The 20,821-nt window shown below is 41.9% G+C and overlaps 1 protein-coding gene across 7 annotated transcripts in view; it reads left to right on the plus strand.

Annotated features, from left to right (window-relative positions):
* The window catches only part of Wdr62 (WD repeat domain 62), a 446,434-nt gene that overhangs the window by 155,353 nt on the left and 270,260 nt on the right, over window positions 1-20,821 (plus strand). Inside the window, exon 1 of one of the 7 annotated variants that reach the window (XM_071585663.1) lies at window positions 10,263-10,969. The exons of the other annotated variants lie outside the window; for them this stretch is intronic. Within the exon in view, the coding sequence (XP_071441764.1) occupies window positions 10,904-10,969 (66 nt within the window). The 5' untranslated portion in view covers window positions 10,263-10,903. Of the gene's footprint in view, window positions 1-10,262; window positions 10,970-20,821 lie in introns of those variants that run through there. 7 annotated transcript variants of the gene reach the window in all.

A 20,821-nucleotide genomic window follows, 5' to 3' on the forward strand; every position in this document is an offset into this window, starting at 1 on the left:
ACTCATCGTCCTACGTAGTATATGGCGGCGTGATATCCGCGTCTGCGTACATCTACTCAATACCCCGTAAGCTGGCGCTAGGGTTTGTGGTGGGGGTTGTTGGAGCACCAGCCGTGAATGGATAAAAATGCGCTTACATATAAATATATATTTGCCAATGAACAACAGACACATGTACACTCACCCACACACATACATGCATGTGTCTGTACATCATGTAATAATGAATTTGTTTAGCCTAATCTATGAACTGTGAGGTTAAAACGAAACATATTGGGTTGCTTGGTTTCGATTTTGTTATGATTGTGTATCGTGTGAAGGAAGAACAAGGACTTGAACCTGCAAGTGACGCTGTCTATTTCCGCGTTCATATAAAATAAAAGAAATGATCAGCTCACATTTTAGCTAGAAACAATCCATCATGGTTTCCGGACAGTGTCATCGTCAATGTATCAAGGAATTGCCTCGATAATGACTCTATTTCAAAACTGTGCTTGGTTGTTTTTATTTAATGTAGGAAAAAATACCAGCTTTTTGTTTCGCCTTTACATGGAAATCCATTTTTATCACCAAGTGACGCCGGAGATGGTCCCATAGTGTATATCTCTCTTATTTTTTATATCGAGTGGGGGTACTACGTTTTGCTGTCCATTGGAGAGCCCAGGTTCAAATCTGGCGTAATTCTCTAAAGCCTTAATCCAGACTCTGATTGAGAATGATTTTTCGGCTAACAGATCCTCTTGGGAAATCGCAGGGGGTGAAGGGAAAGCAAATGCTCCCTCCTTCCCTGAACGCGTGAACTCATCATCATCATTGGTCGTTCAATCCTAAGATTGGTTGACTGCAGCCTACCCTATCTCATGCTAATTGGCTCACTCCCTAGTATTTTTTTTCGTTAACGCGTGAACTACACACGCCCTAATGCTCAGCAGGAGGTTGACCTTTGTCCTCACCTATCTAGTCAGCCATCGAGTCGTTTACTTCGGGTGGTAGCATATTACACGTTGCACGTGTCTATATTTTTCACTTGTCATGTTGCACCTTGAATATTGAGAATATTTTCGCTTTATTCATTTGGCATATTTAATCGGTCATTACGCGGTAGCCAATACATGGAAAAGGCCCATAAGCCACTTTCGGACGCAATGAGAGTTCTCAGTATTCTTTTCCGATCGGACGTCTTGAGTGTAATCGTGGACAATATACTTTGGCTCCTTAGCAGTCGTTGCAGTTCGATGGGCGATTCCCACCGCGAGGGTCCGGGTTCGAATCCCGATGGAGGCCGGATTTTTTTCAGTGGTATCCCGATCCTAAATTGGGTCCTGTGTGGAAAGCTCGCTATTAGTGAGTTCGCCGTCCGTCGGATGGGATGTTAAATGGTGGACCCTTTGGCGCCTTGGCACCTATCCCTACTGGCGCAAATAACCTCTGCTGACGATCGTCTCCCCTAGTAACTATGAGGAAGAATAATTTGCTGATTTGAATGACTAATACCCTGCAAATCAGCAAGTTTATGCTGCTGCACGCTATAGTACCATTCGAGTGGGCGTTCCGAAGTGCATCATTTCGGAAGAGATTGAACCAAGGGAATTGGGAAAGAGAGGAAACGCTTTCCACGCTGCGCTGCGTATATGAGAATGGGGGGCGGACGGGATTCATGAAGTGTGGAACCAGGGGGGAGGGGGGGGGGCATGGAGAAAGTAGGATGCTGTCTCCGGCTTCATCAATCGTTAATTTGAAATTTTAGCGACTGCCTTGATTTTTCCGAGCGGTTGCATCGTTTGCTTTCTTGTCCATTGTGGTCGTCGGTTGTGGGTCCAGCCGAGCGAGATATTTAGATTGCCTCCAAATTGAATAAACGCCTCCTGTGCGTGCGTGGAAGGCGCTTTTGCCGCTTCGGAGCGCGAACGGCAAGGATTTTCGGTTGAAATCGAATCATCCCAATTGAATTAAATCATTCGGTCAAATTCGGCGTTCAACGTTCGGGGGTTTAATTTCGCATTCGATGAAACGCAGCGGAATGGACTCCAATCAATATTTCGTTCCCTCCCGGTCGTGTAATTTTCGTCGCCCGGCGTTCCTTGAATGGCTTCTTAGACTCTTTTGGTTACTCTTTTGGTGCCGTCATTGAGAAGAGGTTTCCAATGGACTCAAATGTTCTCTGTGTTTTCCAAATGAGGTTTTGACCAATCTAATATTCGATTTTTCAATTATAGTATGTTTTCTAAAAATTTCCCTCGCTTCCTCAACATTATCAACAAGAACTACCGGATAAGTAACGCATTTGGAGGTGTGCTTTTGTTTTTAATTTACTGCGAGTGACTTCTCAGCATTTTCTGTTGATTTTCTTATAGTCCCTCTTTCTAAGGTACCATCTGTTTAGAGGGACTGCAGAGGTTTCGCTCTCAAGCATTGAAGCCGCCGCGGACCTTACTGACGCCATTTCACTGCACAATTAAAGAATATTTGAGAACGGGGGTTTTTGGCCAACCTGGAAAACTCGGGGAGTTTCACTTTTACGACCAAAGCTCGGTGGAAAATGAGAGAATATGGCGGACGCTGGGGTATAAATCTTCACATATCGCATTTGAAATTTTTGGTAAAATTTTCCTATGAAGAATATTCCCGTTGCCTCACGTGACCCTCCACTGAGGGTCATTCATTGAGATCGCACAAATTAAGGTGGTGGCTCAAGCTTGGGCGTGCAAGTACGTAATAATAGTCGAAATATTTCGTTTTCTGAATCTGTGTTTATATTATGTTGTAGCAGTTTGTATTAATTTTTACTGTTTTACCTGTTATTTTACATTTGCTATTTCTGTTATTTGGATAAAATAGTTCCTTTTGTTCCTCGGCCCTATTATTTGTTAATAAGCATTTGTCTTGTCTTTATGTTGTTTGTGAGTGATTTTCCGGCTTCTTGTCGATCGATGAGAATGATAAATTTTGATGCCATTGAAATGATTCTGGTATCGTTCTATTTTGGTGATTTGTTTTAAGGTGAAACATTTTATTGAAAAAATATATAATTTTTTCTTTATATTGGTTTTGGTTTCCTGAGGTGGGAACCATTTTCAATATATTTTGAGTTAAAGGGAATTTTTGTTGTCCTTAATATTCCTTTCATATTCGCGTATACTCCAGGTATACATCAGTAGATTACGTTATACATCTGATATCGCAAGAAAAACCCACGTGTTCCGTGTTGTTACTAGTACCCGCTGTCGATGTTTGTAAACAAATTACCAATATTTTATATAAAATACACTTATCTGTGGATATGAAACACACGTAAAATGAAATTATTCGCTGGAAATTTAGGGAATTTCTTGATAACCGGATAGCCAGCACTCTGTCAGAAGCATATACGAGTATACACAAGGGTAAAATCTTTCAAGTGACATCCGTTCACAGTAGCTACAAGGGAGGTTTCGCAATGTTTGATTCCGATTAAATTATGCCAACGACAAAAATGAAATCTCGACAGTGGAGTTGTTCTTTCAAAGGTTAAATCACAAGTCGCCTTCAGTGAATAGTACGGTGAAAACCGAGAAATAATTTTTGTGGAGAAATTTGCACTCGGACGATCTGGCCATTTTCTCATTCAAGGTAGAAGGAAACATCGCAATTCTTTCATGTCCACTTATCGCACCGCTGACGTCATCGGAGGGGGCGCATTGATATCCCGCAGCGTTTTCCTATTGTCGTGAAACATGCATGCCGCTTCACCGTCGGTGTGAAAGAGTTGAGTGACGTAAGGGTCCGCTCTCTGCATACTATAGGGTTTAAGTACATGGATATTTACGCTTGCCTCGGAAAATAAGTTTCACGTAGAGGGAAGAAAAAAATGTTCCTTTTTTTCATTTTTAAATTTTGTCACACTTCTATTAAAATTCAACAGGCTGGGAAACTAAGTGTCACGTAGAAGAAATAAAATATTATGTTCTTTATGTTTTTTAAATTTTGTCACACTTTTTTCACACACATAAAAATTCAATAAACGTCCCGATGCTTTCGACATTATTTTCGGTCCGCTGATTTATAATCTATGTGTGAATTCTTTGTTGAAAGGCTGTTCGCTCTTATTTCATGAGATACGCTTTGAATAGTTGTATTAGTTATTCACCGACCGACTTCTATCACTTTATTTATTATTGTGTGCCTGCGCGGTGTGTGCACTTGCAATAAATCATGGAGCTTTCGCTGATTTTCCTTTCGATTTGCGACGAACTCCAAATTTCAATTGCCCTCGAAGATATCAAATATCCCACCCTTCCCCTCTTTCTTTTCCTGATTAATCTGAAGTATTGTTTTTTATAACGTTATTATTTTAGTCTGATTTTATGAGGTAATAGATGACTTTGAGTAGATGTGAAAGAAAACTATCATTCTTACATTTCGTTTTCAAAAGTCTTGCGCCGAATACTCTTTATGTTCTTACAAATACCTGAGCCCTCAAAGTTCCGACTTTCTACTACTACTCTCTATCACTTGCCAGAATTGACGATTGCACCGAGGATCTTTTAATGCAATCGTAAGCGCATTGGGTTCGCATAATTGTAGATTCGATAGCTTAGAGCACTGGGAGTGGAATACTTCATATACACGCCGCACCAAGTGTAACGTTGTGTATGAAGTATCCCACTGCTTATCGGAAAGGCCCAGGTGATGAATCTGGACATGCCATGAGTATGACTATGAATATCCGCGCACCATTATCTTCTTAGGAATCCGAAGTAGGCACGGAAATCCGGATCTGTAATTTTCATTCGCTGTGGTGCTCCATGTGGGTTGAAATTTATAGCCACACCCATCAAAAAACCTAAAACTTAAAAGTTTATTCAGCTTCATATGTGATCTGCTGACGATTTAAGTTAGGTTTTAGATGGTTTCGATCAATTACTGTGTATCACATTTCGGCGTGGATATTCTGCAACTCGGGCTGTTGTTGCCCTATATTTTTCTTTTATTTCATCCTGCATTCTTTCAGCCTGCATGCCTGCCCGAAATACCCGTTCTCTCCCCGTCTCATCTCCACTTGCCGAACAACCTCTCTTGCATCGCAATCTCCAATAACCCACCCCCAACCCATTCTCCCTCTCACTATCTCTTCCACCTAATTTATCTTCCGTCTCCGTATTCTACCTGGCAACTTCCTTTTTTTTCCACCTCCGTACTGGGTCGCTTATTTTTTATTATTTTGGTTACGTATTTTTACGTATTTTGTTTTCGTGTGTTTTTATATACGTATTTTTCCATTCGCGTGAAAAGTTTCGCGAAGGTGCACGTATTGTGCGTAGTCCCAATACAGGGCAGGCGTGCATTCCGGGTTTTTTTTAAGGGGCCCCTCTAATAAGAGTATCCCCCGAAAGAACATTCAGTATCATGGGGTGGAACGAGAATTCTTTGTCGGGTGATCTTTGTTGAGGAAGGGTTCGTCCAGTGATATTTCGAACGTAATTTTTTTGAACCTTAACGTATTGTGAGGGATTTAGATTTCGATTTTTAAACTCGTGTATTTCCTCTCTTTTTCCCATTCCCACACTTGTCCCCTTCCCATTTTTAGCTTGCGATTCCTTCCCCCTCCTGATTTTTGATAATTGCTTGGCTTACCAGTGGGCACAATGCATATGCCCACCCGTTATTTCCGCATGACCGGAGGACCCCGTATTCCACGCGAGAGTAAACTCGTGAAAACAATTTATTATTCCTTTATATTCCAACCCTCACTTAGCGTGGAGAACGTCTCGGATAGGTTTAGTATCTCCTCTTGTGGGACGGCGAAAATTTGTTGTTGTCGTTCGTGACGAATGAGCGAGCGATCGCCTTCGGGTTGCCCTCTACCCTGACTCCCCTTTCTGATGCCGATCGTGCTCATTTTGGCCATTTGTCGCTTACGGCGAGTACCCTGACAATCACCCAGTATCACAATAGGGAGATTCTTGTGAGAGAAAGACCAGAGCGCTCTCCGCTACCCCCATTCTCCAACTCTCCTCCTCGCATTGATTTAACGAGAAGAATTATTTAGATGTTCTGTCTAGACTCGGGGATGTTAAATGCCTTGCGGGGACATAGCCTGCGGGATTTGACGATGTCAGAGCTATAGATTATAAATATTTCTCATCGTTACAATGTGCAACGTTTTTTTATTTTGCTCATAATGGAGAAGTTACGGATATTTTTACCTCATCCCGCTCCCTTTTCGTAATCCATTTGAGATTACCTTCTCCCGTAAACAAAAAAAAGTTAGGGCAACGTGAAGTTAACGCATGTTATACGAAGGTGGAATTAATTGTTACACAAGGTCTGTTCAAAAATAAAGGTGAGACTGTTTAAATCAATGCTTGATTTTATTATTTAACCATTTAATCATGCTTATCGCCTTCAAAAATATCCCTTGGCTGCAAATACAACGCTCCCTGGGTTTGTTTCCAGATTTCGAATGCCTCCTGGAGCGCTTCTTTTGCGATAGCCTTTAAGTCTGCGGTACAATTTTGTTGAATGTATTTAGTAGTTTCAAATCGGCGACCCTTAAAGGTGGATTTCAACTTATGAAATAGAAACAAGTCTGCTGGAGCAAGGACCGGAGAGTAAGGTGGTCTGGGAATCACCGGTGTGCTGTTTTTGACCAAAAACTCCGTAAGACTCAATGATGTGTACGCCGGTGCGTTGTCGTGATGAAAGCACCTAGACAAGCTTTTTCACATATGTGGGCTCTTCTGCAACATGGCGTGTCTTAACCCACTCATGACCTCAATATAGTGCTGTCCATGCACTGTTACCCTTTGGGGACATAGTATTCTTAATAATTAATCCCTTTCCAATCGAATAAAACGATTAACATCACTTTCACGTTCGTTTGGGACAAATGAACTTTTTTGGGTCTTGAGTCATTGCATTAGTTTCAGTTGCACTTTTCCCGAGGTTAAAACAAAAAATTGAATGCACGCACGCTACACCTTAATTCTCAGCGACACAAGAATTTGAACAGCAAGCACAGAGAAGAATCTAGAAAGTCTCATTTTTTTTTGGTCATACTTTGTGTACCATTTCCCAATATGACAATTGTACTTGTTTAGCTAATAGCTGTATATTCATTCATCCATTTAACTCAGTCCGGGAAACTTGTTTGGAAGCGCATTCGTCCTTAAATATTTAATTTGAATTACCATGAATATAATTCAGCATGCAAAATAATATTTCATCGAACTTTATTTTATGTTCATTATATGTATTTAATGGACACTCGGTCGATATTGTGGGGGCTACGGATGGGCAATGCCAGATTTAGCAAGCAGTGAACCCCACGAATTCATCCGTGACGTTGGCTGTATTCAGGCTTATCTTATTGATTGCGTTCTATATTTTTGTCCGCCACCTTGGAGAATGAAAGGCACAGAAAGTCATAGAAAGACTAATGCGGTTGTCACTTTTTGTGTTCACATCCAAATGACGAGAATGAAGTGGCGGAAAAAATGAGATATCGGGGTAATTTATGAATAATTTTTTTTACCATTTTTTCGTTGACCTTGCACGAAGGATAGAAGAAGGAATGATAAATTCCGTACTCTTGACTTATTTTTAACTGTTTGCGCGTTGACGACAAAGATGTTGAGATGACACTTGGGCAGGAACGAAGGCAGCGGAGGGTGCACCAAAATCAGAGAATACTAATTCTTATTCTGGCTTAATATGGCTTAGAAACTTGTGTGCTGAGGCGAGAAAATAAGCGTAGATTGGGGGCTTTCGAGATGTTGGTCTGTGGAAGGATGAAAAAAATGAACGGAAAGGAAGTCTGACGAATAAGTTCTAGACATTGTGGAGGAAGACGGTAGTTGGATAAATTCGGAGATAGCAGGACAAGTGGGTGCAGGAGATACTTAAAGAGGCAATGAATTGCTGAAAGCAGTAATGAAGGGGAATTTGCTGGAATAGATGGAGGAGGAAAGCAGTAGGCATATTGGATGGAATTAGATTAGAAGTTTTGAATTATGCAGGGCCGAAGAATGAGTTTTTGTTAGATATTATATGGGTTTTAAGGGTATATTTTGTATCGTGCTTGTTAGGACTTTTGAGAAAAGTAGTGTATAATCCCATATTCCATCAAACACTTGCCCTAACCCGGTATGCTACTCTTACTAAACTCTCTAGCGTTCGGAGGAAGTGATGGCTTAAATATAGTATTGAATGTTTCCTTATCGGTTTCCCCTTATTCTTTCCATTGGCGTGTATAATACATACATCCACCCGAATTCTGAAGTTTTAAAGCTATGTCGCCAATTCGGTATGTAGATTATTTCAGTCAAATACGCATCAAGTTTAAATCCCGTGTCTTAATTAAGTGCGATCATTATGATATCAGATTTGATTCTCACAAGGACTTTAAAAATAATTTATATTGAAATAAATGAAAAGACCATAGAAATTGAGTAAGGGGTTCTTCAAAGAAAAGTATTTTGATTGGGGTTTGCAAGTCGGAAGAGGTTGGCATTATTTGACATTGCGGATTTTACCGGTATCAGCGAAGAATAAATCGTCTATGTTACTTCGACATACTATATTGATTTCAATTGATAGAAGGGAATCAAACCAGGCACTTAATATTACTATATTGTCGGTCTCATGGTATTTGATATTAAATACTAATATATGCACTTAAGAAAGATATCAATGAATATTTTCACAAGGAGGAGGGAGTTGATGACGGGGACGTTGAGTAAGGATGTTACGAAAATACTCGTAAAAACTGTGATATGGAGCGTAGCTATGTACGGCGCGGAAACGTGGTCATTGAAGCAGGAGGATAGACGTAGATTGGAGGCTTTTGAAATGTGGGTGTGGAGAAGAATGGAGAAGGTGAAATGGACAGAGAAGAAAACAAACGAGGAAGTACTTGGTATGGTGGGCGAAGAGAGGGGTTTGTTGGGAGAAATTCTATGGAGGCAGGAAAAGTGGATGAAGGGGGTGTTGACCGGCAGTGGGATGTTGAAGACTGTAATTGAGGGGAGAATGTTAGGCAAACGAGGAAAGGGAAGGAACAGGATAGGGATGTTGGACGGGATGAAGGGAGGAAGAAAGTACTCAGAGCTGAAGGGGGACCTGATGTATAGTAGGATGTTGTGTTTTGCGAGGGGTCACAAATTATTTAATTAGTAATTATGTTAATCCAAAAACCGACCTTAAGCGGTAGATCACCTAATAAATCAATGAATATGATGATAATCGAAAATTTTAATTGCATGTTTTGTTTATTTTAGTGACATGAAACTCATGATGTGCTGCGGTTTAAGCGAGTTTATTAATTGTGAATAATTAGTATGCTCTCGTTGGATGTGCATAGTAATGAATCTTTAGTTTTTAAGGTTTTCTCATTTACTTAGAAATAATTAAATTCCAAAATAGAAAAATATTTACTTATTCATCTAACCGATTAGTTATCGCCTTTGAGGTTGCGGATGTAACGGTCTTTAGTGTGGACGTTGTATTGTCTGTAGATACGCTTTAAAAGTTGGAAAAAAATTGGTTTAATCATTTTTCTTCAGTCAGTCTCTCGGAGATGACTCAATAGCTTATTACTTACATGCGGTACAAATTCTGTGAAGAGAAGAGATTACTAGGAAATATTCTGCAACATCTTTCTTTATGCAATGATTTTATCGAGCAAACAAATCAGCCTACCCACAGATCCAGACGCCATCTGTTAGATATAAGTGCCTGGAGATCAGGTGCATACTGTGCCTTCGGGGTGAGTTCGAAAGCCTGCATGGCATGCGGGCGTTTTTTTTTACCTGCCTTGCCTAGCGGGACCTCTTCTTGGGTTCCTCGCCTTAAAGGGGGGGGTAGGATTGGCGCCTGTGAACAATTCCGGAAGCATTCGGAGGGAGGGCGAGGACGAAGGTGTGCAGAGCGCTCGCTCATAGAGATCCCCGCTTCAGGTGTGCTGGCGCCATCTGCTACTTCCCAACCGCGCGGATAGGTGGCAGAGCCGACCCGCCTCGGCTCTTTTGACTGACTCCGAACACAACAAGGCTGCTCTTGCTTTCCCTCCTCCGTCAGTCCACGGGAGGGGGAGAATGTGAAGTGGGAGGGAGGGGTGGGGAAAGGAGGTGGGTGTCGGCGGTGGTGGTGGTAGTATTGGTAGTGGTGGAGGCGAGCTGTTTCCGTGAGTCCTTTCAGGCCGCACGGCGCAGATCAGTGCGAGCTCTGAGGAACGTCGAGAGTGGGTGTGAGCGAGAGAGACGACGCGGAGTCAGCCTGCCGAGCGACCCACCAGAAGCAAGCGGCCCTCCACGCATTTCGCACGCACCTGCCTGCGAAGGCGTGCTTGCGTGTTAAGCGTTTCTTTGGTGCTCGTTGCTCGAGAATTGGGAAAGAGTTCTCCGTCGTCCTTTCCCTCTCTCTCTCCCCCCATTCGGCGGGGAGTTAAAAAAGTTCTCTCTCCTGCTCTGTAGGTGTGCGCCATCTCCCCCCCTCCCTATCACCCCTCGTGTTTGTGCTCGGCATCAAAACGGTGGGCGTGTTTCGTGCGACGTCGGGAAGTGGTGGGCAGTCAGCGTTCCTCCGGTTTTGTTGTCTCCCCACACACACACACACACGCAAGTCGCCTTCGGCACGTTTCCCGTCGCACCACCGTGTGGAAAAAGCCCTTGGCCGTTCGGGACGAAGGAATAGGTGTGGTGGTGGTGGATCAGAGAGAAGAACACACCCAGAGTTATTTTCCCTCTCGCTCGTTTTTTGTTGACTTCTCCTCCCCGTACCTTTCCCCTTCACTTGTCCCTCTCTGGTTTCTACTGGTGGAAATAATCAGTGCAGTGCAAGCGGGGGAGGTTGTTTCCTCTCTCCCTCTCTTCTTCTTCTTCCGAGTCCGTTCTCCTTCCTGTGGGAAGCTCGTCATGAGCCAAGGATGACGATGAACGCCGCCAAGGGACAAGTGATACGTGACCATAGGGATTCGACTCCCACCTCCGAGGTGAGTTGAGTGGTTGATGGCAATTTTTTAAAATTCACGCAGGGAGACGTCCGAGGAGGAGAGGGCAAGGGTCTCTCACTCTTCGTTTGGTTGCGGGATACTCCTCCATCCAGTCCTGTGCGTTGTTCTGCTTGTTTGTAGTCTTGGTGCAAGGCGAGGCCTCCCGCATGTTTTTCAGGCCACGAGGTGTCACTCACCTTCGTGGGCGCGTTCGTCTCTCCGCGTCGTGTTCAGACTTCGCTCGTCGAGCCGCGGAGTCAGTCATTCATTCTTTTAAACCCCCCCCCCCCCGAAGCCCAAAACGCATGATCCTCGATGTATGTTAGTTTGTAATGGTGGGGCTTTAAAAAAAACTTCCTTTCCGGATATTTAAAGAAGACGATAGGCCTCTCATGCATCATCGAGTACGCGATGAAGTAAGAGAGATCTGTAATTTAAGAGGATTCGGACTACGTGACATGGTACTCTATGGTGTATTGCTGGCGCGGTCGCCACTCTTGGGTCTTTAAAAATCCGTCAACACACGTGGGTGTGATGGTAAGACCGCGAAATTTATTTAACTTTAAATTATTTTTATTTCTAATCGAAGAAGGCTCGAGAAAACCTTTTTTATTCTTGTTTTTATTAAATATTTAAAATATATTTGCTTAGATCCCGAGAGGTATTTTTGGAATAGCCAGATGAATGCATGATTATTTGATGTAATTACTGCATCAATTTCATGGCTTCATTTTGTGCGCTCGTAAGTCCAATTAAATGTGTGTTGCGGCCCTTGATTCTGAATTAATTGTAACCGCTAGTGTTGAAAAATGTTTAGAGATAAATTACCTACTAATTAAGTTACACTTACGTCAGTTGGGGCCTTACAATCTAGCAGTGGTTTGTTAAGTCTCCTGTCAAAGCCTACTTTAACCAGTATACGTCCATCAATAAAACAAGGCCATAATTCCCAAAAAAACACTGGGGGCAGACGCAGGGGGATGTGGCGCCCAAGCTGATGTGAATTTATTTGCTTTTACATCAATGTTAAGCATTTTAAATGTCTGAATGAACTTCAACAGAGAATCCAATTTATGTCAAAACTGGTAAATTCTCTTTATGAAGGTTCCACCGCATCCGACCTTACGGAAGTGAGAAATGAAGTACATCACTGAACTAAAAAGAAAAACATTTTCTCACCGAGGGAATTTATGACCGCTACTCGGTCTAGATTTGAAGATTAGTTAATGTCGGACAAGTTAATATAGATTAGTTGATGACGGATTATTATTAAAGATGTCAAATATAAAAATTCGTGCTGATTGGGTAAATAGTTGTTGATTTATCTTGTCCACAGAAACATTTCATGCGCGCAGCAGAAAAAAATCGGAAAATGGTCAAACGTGTGCAGGGGACTTCAAAACATGTATTTCTCCAAGCCGAATGGTTTCATTAAAGCGATATTTTTCCTGATACTATAATCGTAATATTAGAACTTAGGTGTTTGAGAAAATATGAGTGTAGACTGGAGCCTTTTGAGAAGTTGTAATGGGATAAGATTGAAATATATGCTAGGTATAAGAAAAAGCAAGTGTTAGATAGAATGGGGAAAGCAAGCAAGGTGGTGTGGGACATTGATGGGAAGCGGGACGGTGATAGATGACAGAGTTGGGCATGAGGTGTAAGGAAGGCGATACATATTTTGACGGCATGAGGTGGTTTAGAAATTCTTGACGTTGTGAAGGATGTGATATTGTAGGGAGGATGATGTTTAACGTTCATATTACTTCGTAACCACAATTATTCCTAGTCATTTGTCGTATTGTTGGCTTGATACATTTTTTTCACCCAATTCTCTCTCGACACATAATTTTAGCCTTCACAGCTTCATAGCTTTAATGTCAAACATTTTTGGTTCCTGCATACCATCTGTGGTCTCCAACTTAAAAAATATGTATATAGTATAGAGCTGAGAATCTATTCGCGTATACGTAAATATATACCTATACTTTTATGCTTATCAGGAGATGTCTGTCGAAATTTCATTGTCACTCAAACTTCCTTCCCGTCCTGTTTCCCTTCCGCTATTGTCTTCCCAAACTATCGTGCCCCTCAAAAGATGCGCTTCGGTGCATTCCGAAGACATCTTTCCTGCCCCCTTCCCAAAACTAACGAAAAAGGTCTCTCCTCAGAACTTCTCCATTATTTATTGGAACCATTCATTTGATCTTCATTAATCTCCTATTTTACTGAGTATCCTTTCGTTCCAATCTTCTTTTCTTGATTGTTTCCCAGGGCTCGCCGCTAAATTCCTATCGCTAATACTCCTTTCATGGGCTGCCTGTGCATTTCTTATTGTGCCGGTAATGCGTGAGCTTTGTGTGTCACGGATCTAGGAGGCGTCGCTTTGTTTTCCCAATATTTTTCATGAGCATTTGGTGTAAAATCCGAGCGGGAACTGCATCGTGGCGGCGGGGGAAGGGCTCGCATCTCGTACGGTTCGTGCGGACGCCGCCCGCGGAGATGGTCGCTGAAGTAAAGAGGAGGATTGACTTTCCCGTGCGGGTTGGAATCAATGAAACATTCAGCGGGTTGACTTTTTGTTATCGCGGGTCGTTCACGGCGTGATATTTTATTCAATCACGAGAGAGGGATTCGAGGCGTGTCGAGCCTAATGCCGGGAATGGGGCAAGTGCTCCGACTCGAATTCGTCGAACTTGCAACATTCATGGGATTATTTAGAATTTCTCCTTCCCCTCCTTGCAATCGCTCGGAATTTCACCGCCGCCGACGTGATAAAAAGAGAGCAATGCGAGGTGTAGGTGGAAGGGTGGATGCCCACGTCTTGTCCTTTCCTTAGTTTAAAGATTGTTCCGTGCGACAGGTCTGGCGTGTCGTGTTCGTCGGTGGAGGGAACCGTATGAGTTTTGACGCGTAGGTGGGTAACAGATGTCACATTATTCTCGTGAAATTTCCGACACTCTCTTCTTAGCCAGGGCGTGACCGTTGCTTTATATTCTGGTCAGTGGGATCGCTGCCGGTTGGCTTTTAGAATGCGAATCGCCGGACGCGACGTCGTAAAAGATTCCGCACTGTGCTAAATTTCTCCGGCAACGTTTGTTGCCCGCTCTCGTAACAATATTGGTCTTTTACGAAAGCCTTTCTCTCTCTTTCTCTTAGACCAGAGCGCTCTCTCAGGTATTATTTTAGCCTCCACATGAAAATGTTTCCGTTGATTAGTTCTCATAATTGATTCCTCTCTAACGCTTTGTTATACCGTGTGCCTGTATTTTTTATGTTTTCAATTCAATGGATTTTTCGCACCAGAAGGAGTAAGGATAGGAGTAGCGGATTATAATTAGCAGGAGTGCTCTGTGATTGCATCAAATCATATCTGTTTTCCCATAGAAATAGTTTCCGGCAACGATGTTGGCCAAGTATGAAGATTTTGTTCATGAAAATTCGGCCGTAATGAAGAAATTGACCACCCTTAGATTTACGCGATTATAATTTATACTACGTCTGCGCTGTAGTTCAATGCAGATGTTAATGTTTTGGCGTTGCATAAACGGATATATGAATAAAACTGAAGGCAATGACCAACCTGACTGTATTTTCGTACCGATTTGATTTTACCGAGTGAATGGCGGAATACCTTTGATGTGCTGTGAGTAAGAATTCGCCATCCTGCATTTGTGTCATATCCCAAGGCACCACTTCCTTCTCCTCTGGTGTTTGAGGTCACCACTCTCTTATCTTGGCGAGTATTGCTGCTCCTTTCGATGCGTCTAGGCTTCCGATGTTAATCTACCGTCCGGCCGTCACCAGGTGGCACTGTGGGTCACGTTCACTTTCAACGGAGCGAGGGCATTAAGCCCGCTGTTGGTCACATAATAGGAAGACAGTCGCCGGATATAGAAGGTATACCATATATAAATAAGCAGTTGCGAAGGACTGGACCTTGTCGGTATAGACTGACTGTCAACGCCGCTACGAAACTCTCTCACTCGTCTATTTCCTCCTTGCGCAGCAGCATTTGTTGTGCAGGAACACCGACAGCTGGGGTCATTTGGGGTGAGTGGGTGATTAAGGGTTGAAGGGATCTCAGGGAGTGGAGAAGGTTGAAGCTAAAGTTGGAGTTAGAATAGTCTTAATCGAAGGTGTCACCGGGTCCACAGTTCTAAGTCAATCCAGATCACCTTGTAGTGACCCACACCTGGAGCCCTTGAGGGTATTGGAATGATGGTTAAGGAATTTCCCTACCTCGGGAATACGAACCCATACCGTTTGTGTGGGAGACCACTGCAGTAGCCACGAACAAGTCCGCTCCTATAGCAATCATGATGAAATAAGCTTGATTTGTTATTACTCTTCTCTCTACTTGATTCATAACATTGCATTCCCTATTTACATTGTTTGGTAGAATTTCAATTGGTTTGAGCTTAATTCATAGCCTTCTTCAAATATATTTTTGTTTCCGCGTTCAGGTATCATGTCTCATGTATTCCTGTTGGTAACATGAATATTTTTAATCCGCTGGCAATTCTATCTCACTTTCCAACGTAGTTTGTCGACTGTTTCTGTGACATTGGTCTATCTCTGCGTTTATTTTTTAACCACATACCTTTTGACCTATCGGTTTGCTCGCCTTTGGATGTCTCGGTCCTCTTCCCATCGTCTTTAAAATAAGCACCTACGAAAAAAATTGAAAGAACATGAAACCTAAAAAAAATCGAAGAAAGAATATAAATAAAATCGAAGAAAGAATATAAATAAAATCGAAAAAAAATAAAACCTAAAAAGTCGAAAAAAGAACCTAAACGTATTCGGAAATACAAAATATCTGAAAAAGATCGATTTGGAAAAACATCCCGCCAGCCTTATGAAAACGAAAAAAATCATCCATAGGTATCATGTAGCTTTTTACCATGTCCCAAAACAACATTTACATATATAATTTTCTCAATTTAAAAAAAATGTAAATTTGAAGTTTTACCGTGGATGAAACCCGCCTAAGATAAAATTTACCTCGTAGCAATCAGGGTGTATTGAAGTGCATCGAGTATTCTTTGAAATTCATGTATTTTTTTCTGGTTTAACTGTGCTAGAATAGGGAATAAATGAATATTAAAATTTATTTTGAGTTTTTAAGTGAGTAATTTTTTTTTATTTCATCCGTGTTGCTCTACTGCGAATAGTTTTACAATTTAAACATTCGTTGTAACTGACCTCCGACAACATTTTGAAGATGGCGTTAGATAGCGTTTTAGGACGTGTGATTATCGATTTGTTTTAGTCGGTCTTCCGATAGGATCTTTTACCTGTTTATGTATTTGTTATTTTTATTATATGTTATTTTGGATCACCCCATTTTTCGACTGGTAAAGTGAGGCGAGTGGGAATCGATTTGACACAATTCTAGGTTTCGCCTCTTACGCTGAAGATGTTATGATCGATAGGAATCATTGGCCTTTAATAACATGTGCTTCCACCCAAATGTAGGTAAAGTACCGCTTGTCCCTGTGACCTTTTGTCTACTTTGATTCAATGATTCTATCATCATTCGAGGGATTCATCCATCCTTCCTCTCGTTAATCCTGGGAGGATTAACGAGAGTGAATACTAATACTTGGCAATTATTCAGTCAAAAGGGATAATTACTTGAGAATTCATAAACTGTACAAAAATTCTTACCCCACATTAATGGTTTTGAACTTTGAACATAAAATGGTTTGGACAACTAAGATTTTCGACTGATTATATTCGTTCAACATTGATAACATTCGCTCAGTGAGAATGATGACAATAAATTTTAATGCGACTTTTTTGTCATTATGTTTTGCAAACTAGCGTTTGATGTGATTAAACTAGGGCGATGCATCTGTCTGAAAACGATTGTTCCATTTTTTATTATCTTCAGCCATACTTGATGATGCTTTTTTATGCATGCATATTTATGCTAATTTTGGCATTAATATTTTTCTCGCGTGATAAATAATTAATTTTTTATCCGTTTTACATCCGACCCCATAAACTAGTGCGTACCCATCGACTTCTGGAAAGGTTAGGAGATTTATATCGTCTTGGTAGGTGGAAATTATTCGGAGAAAAGGAATTTCAAAATGATTTTGCATCTATATTAATTTTCGAAGTTGCTTGAGATATGGTTGTAATCCGAGACGTTTCCATGGTAGTGTCAGCTCGCAATTGGAAACGGGTGCCGCGTGCAGTATTCCTCGGAGTACATGATCGCGAGTCGGCATCATCTTGCTGGCCAGGGGGTGGCAGTGCCCATTAGCACACAATGAAGCCGTATTGTTATACGGATAGGTGTCAGGGCTCCTAGGGAGTAACATAATAATGACGGCTAAGTTATCATTTCCTTTCGAGTAAAGTAACTTGAATAAGGCTGAATGCATGATTAATGAGCGAATTAGAAAATACACATTCATTCATATTCTTAGAATTCTTACGTGCTCCGTTGTAATTGGATAGGTCCCCCGGATTGGAATTGAAACGGGAAATGGCCTCGCGCAGGAAATAATGGGGCCTTTTGGTTCATACAGTTTAAGGAAGAAGTTATGATTAAAATTTATGTTTTCTGACAAATCCCGTTCACCACCACTTTTTAAGGGCGGTGAATTGTAATAACTTTTCATTCGTAATTGAAATTTTCACTGAGTTTTTTTGGGGAGAGATTGAAGAGAGATAAAAGCAGAGGGGGTAGAAATAATTCTTTTTGCGACCCATTCAACGAAGCAGTTCCGTTAAGTGGAATTCCAACGTTCTTATGGGCGCAAAAAGATGTTTCGCGGGGTAAGAAGTCTCACGCGAGAACATTACATTCCGTGCACAAGTCTGGGTGTGTTTCTATGGGAATAACGGAAGAAGAAACTTTAATTTTTTTAGTGCAATTTGTGCGTAGAAATGCATTAAGTTGGACATTTGGAGGTCCGTCCGCGTGACTGCCCATCGTGAACGTTTCAGCCTGCCTTTCCATTGAGAGGCGTTTAATAAGTTCAGGTCGAGTGCCCTCGCGGGGACCCAAAAGGGGTGGATCCGGTCTTAAAAACGGCTCGCCGACCACGTGTTCGTGGATGGACGTCTTTCCTTTTTCTCTTTCTCTAATCTCCCCCCCCCCCTCTTTCCCCTCACTCCACCCCTCCCCCACCTCCTTGACATCTTAGTCCTTACCTTCCGTGTGTGTGGGTGGGTGTGTTTTGAATCGGACTGCTTCAAGGATCTCACGGGGGCCCTTCTCTTCTTGTTTTTCCTCCATTTTGAGAAACCCGCGTGGAGCCGGACTAACTAGTCGGCTGACGGCCTCGGATGGACATCGGGTGGAGGAGAATTGTGGGAGAGGAGATGGGGCGGGTTTGCGGTGAAGGTTCGGGCTGAGGCCGGAGGGGAAGGTGTGGTGTGGTGGTGGAACGGATACGTATGCAGATAGTGCACATTCACGCCCACTTGGTTGTGAGTCTGTGTGATGTCCATTTTCGAAATGTAGACATTCAGTATTAAAGAAGTAGCGACGTAGGCAATATCTATTGTCCTTAGACATAAACTATGTTATTGAACCTATTTCCAATACCTTTCAAATAATATAGTATTTCCAGTTGATCTAGTGTTTCACCTCCATAATTATTGACAATCGCACTACCTCTTCTTCCCAAGAAAGAGCTTCAATACACTATCAAGTGAGGAATCACACCCTTAAAATAATGTCCACTGATGGGAAAACGAAATATAAACTTTCGTTACATTTTATTTTTTTCTGCAGAGTATTACTATGTTACGCACCTTACATTCCAACGTAACCTAATATTCAAACGTATCGACCCCATCAAATTCGTCTGGAATATTACGTAGTGTATTTTACAGTGGTGATATTTCCCTAAGTGGTATTATGGTTATTGCCTACGTCTAGATACATTCCTTCTTTGCCGGGTGATACCAAAAGTGGTTATGTTAGTCGAGAAAAGCGTCTCCGTGGTAACATTAACATGCATTTCAATTTTGTGTTAAAAAAAAGAATTGATACAGAGAACGGCGAGAATATCTCATTTAGTTTTTTTGACTGAGTAATTTTCGTCGTAACTGCACGTAATTAATTGCTTGACCCTCCCGTTTTGGCAGTACGATTTTACACAACTTGGTTCGCATTCGTTCCCGCGCATATTGTAAATATTTGACGTTACGTGTGCTAACGGAGTTATTTACGCTCCGTTCGTCTCCGTCGACAAAACGAGAAAAGCTTGATCGTGGCGAGCGTGTACCGAAGCACGTTCATTTTGCGCCTTATCCTCGTATTCTGATTATTCTCCCTTCTTTTGTTATTTCTCTCCGAACGCGGCCGGCTGAGCTCCTTTAGTAGGTCATCTTAATGTACTCGAATGAAAATTGTGAGATTGGGGAGAGAATGAGTATGTTTCAATTCGGCATCAACGGAATTACTCGGTCTAGAATTTGTCATCAATTCTTAGTGGTTTTTTTGATAGTATTCGGAAATTAAGCAATGATTGAGCTAGCACCATGAGTGTTGTTCAGTGCATATATTAAACTCCCCTCGATCTATTTCCAATCTCCCTCAATGGATCCGCTCGCCTCGTATTTTTCGGCTGCATGCCTCTCCTCAGTTTTCATTTAACATTATTGCTGTGCAGCAGAAGCGGACTTTTGCCGTCAGAACCGCAACCAGCTCCCGATGTTGAAATAATTTTTAAATATTTTTTTTGCTATCGATCTTGGATCATTTGCTAAATGAATTGATCCATGACCGCGGAAGCACTCTATTTCAAAAAAATTCATCATTTTTTTTAACTTCGTCAGTTTTTTCCTGCCAGATCAAAACGCTTCGTCGGGCTATCATTTAATATCGCAAATCAAATTAGGCACAGAGTTATTTCAATTGGTGAAGTGTGAGATGAGAGGGCGGATGAGGATGCGTATAGACAGTCAGCGAAAGGATACTTCGCAGAGTATAATTATTCCAAAGCATCTTGGTGATTACGTCAGCAACATGCACAGAGTAAATCGGGGTATGGTCTTAGGGTCAGCATTTAGGAAACGAGTTGATGTCAAATAATGAAATACGTGAAAAATCCTGGTGAGACTTGGTGGTTGAGACCAGGAATTAGTTTCTCGAAAGCGCAAATTGCGTTAACAGTATTTTGTCACGTAAAATTTCATTTACGTTGTTGCCAGGCATATCAGTTTGTACATATTAAAGCAGGGGTGAAACTAAAAATAATTCAATAGGGTGTAGGCATTTTCAAAAGTTAATGAGGGTGATTTCAAAGAATTTTCTTGTGTGAAGAAATTTTAAAATCATGTTTAAGTTGAAATTAATTTAATCAATGGCACTACTTTAGGGGCCTCAACGCATCATCAAGTAGAACGATATGCTCGGGGGACAGCAGGAATTCTAAATTAGTTTCGCGTGTCCAATTAATATTTATTTTTGATTTTATTAAATACAAAAATATCACCAGGGGGAGAAGGGGTACAGGGGGGCCTCATAAATTCCGCCCACCTCGGGATTCGCCCCTGAGGTTTAGCTCGCATGAAGTTGTTTTAAGGCGTACAGAGTCGTAACCACGGAGTTCTAAACAAGTGCGTCGCCTGTTGAGTGCCCAAAGGGGTCAAAGATATGCGTGCAAATAGCACACGGCTCCTCTCTGCCGACAGTGTGTGCACACGTCGCGAGAAGGAATTCTATCATAGAAATCTCTCTATCTCGCACCGTTTTGAACGATGGAGAGACTCACTTTGCGACGGGAGAGATAGATCATAGCTGCCAGCCGACTTTTCATTCCTGAGCCTAGCGAGAATTCACTTAAGGAGATTGCATCGAATTGTCTGGTGTATGTCACT

This window comes from Hetaerina americana, unplaced genomic scaffold (genome assembly GCF_022747635.1).
Source record: "Hetaerina americana unplaced genomic scaffold, ioHetAmer1.1.p SCAF_2, whole genome shotgun sequence".
Lineage (NCBI taxonomy): Eukaryota > Metazoa > Arthropoda > Insecta > Odonata > Calopterygidae > Hetaerina > Hetaerina americana.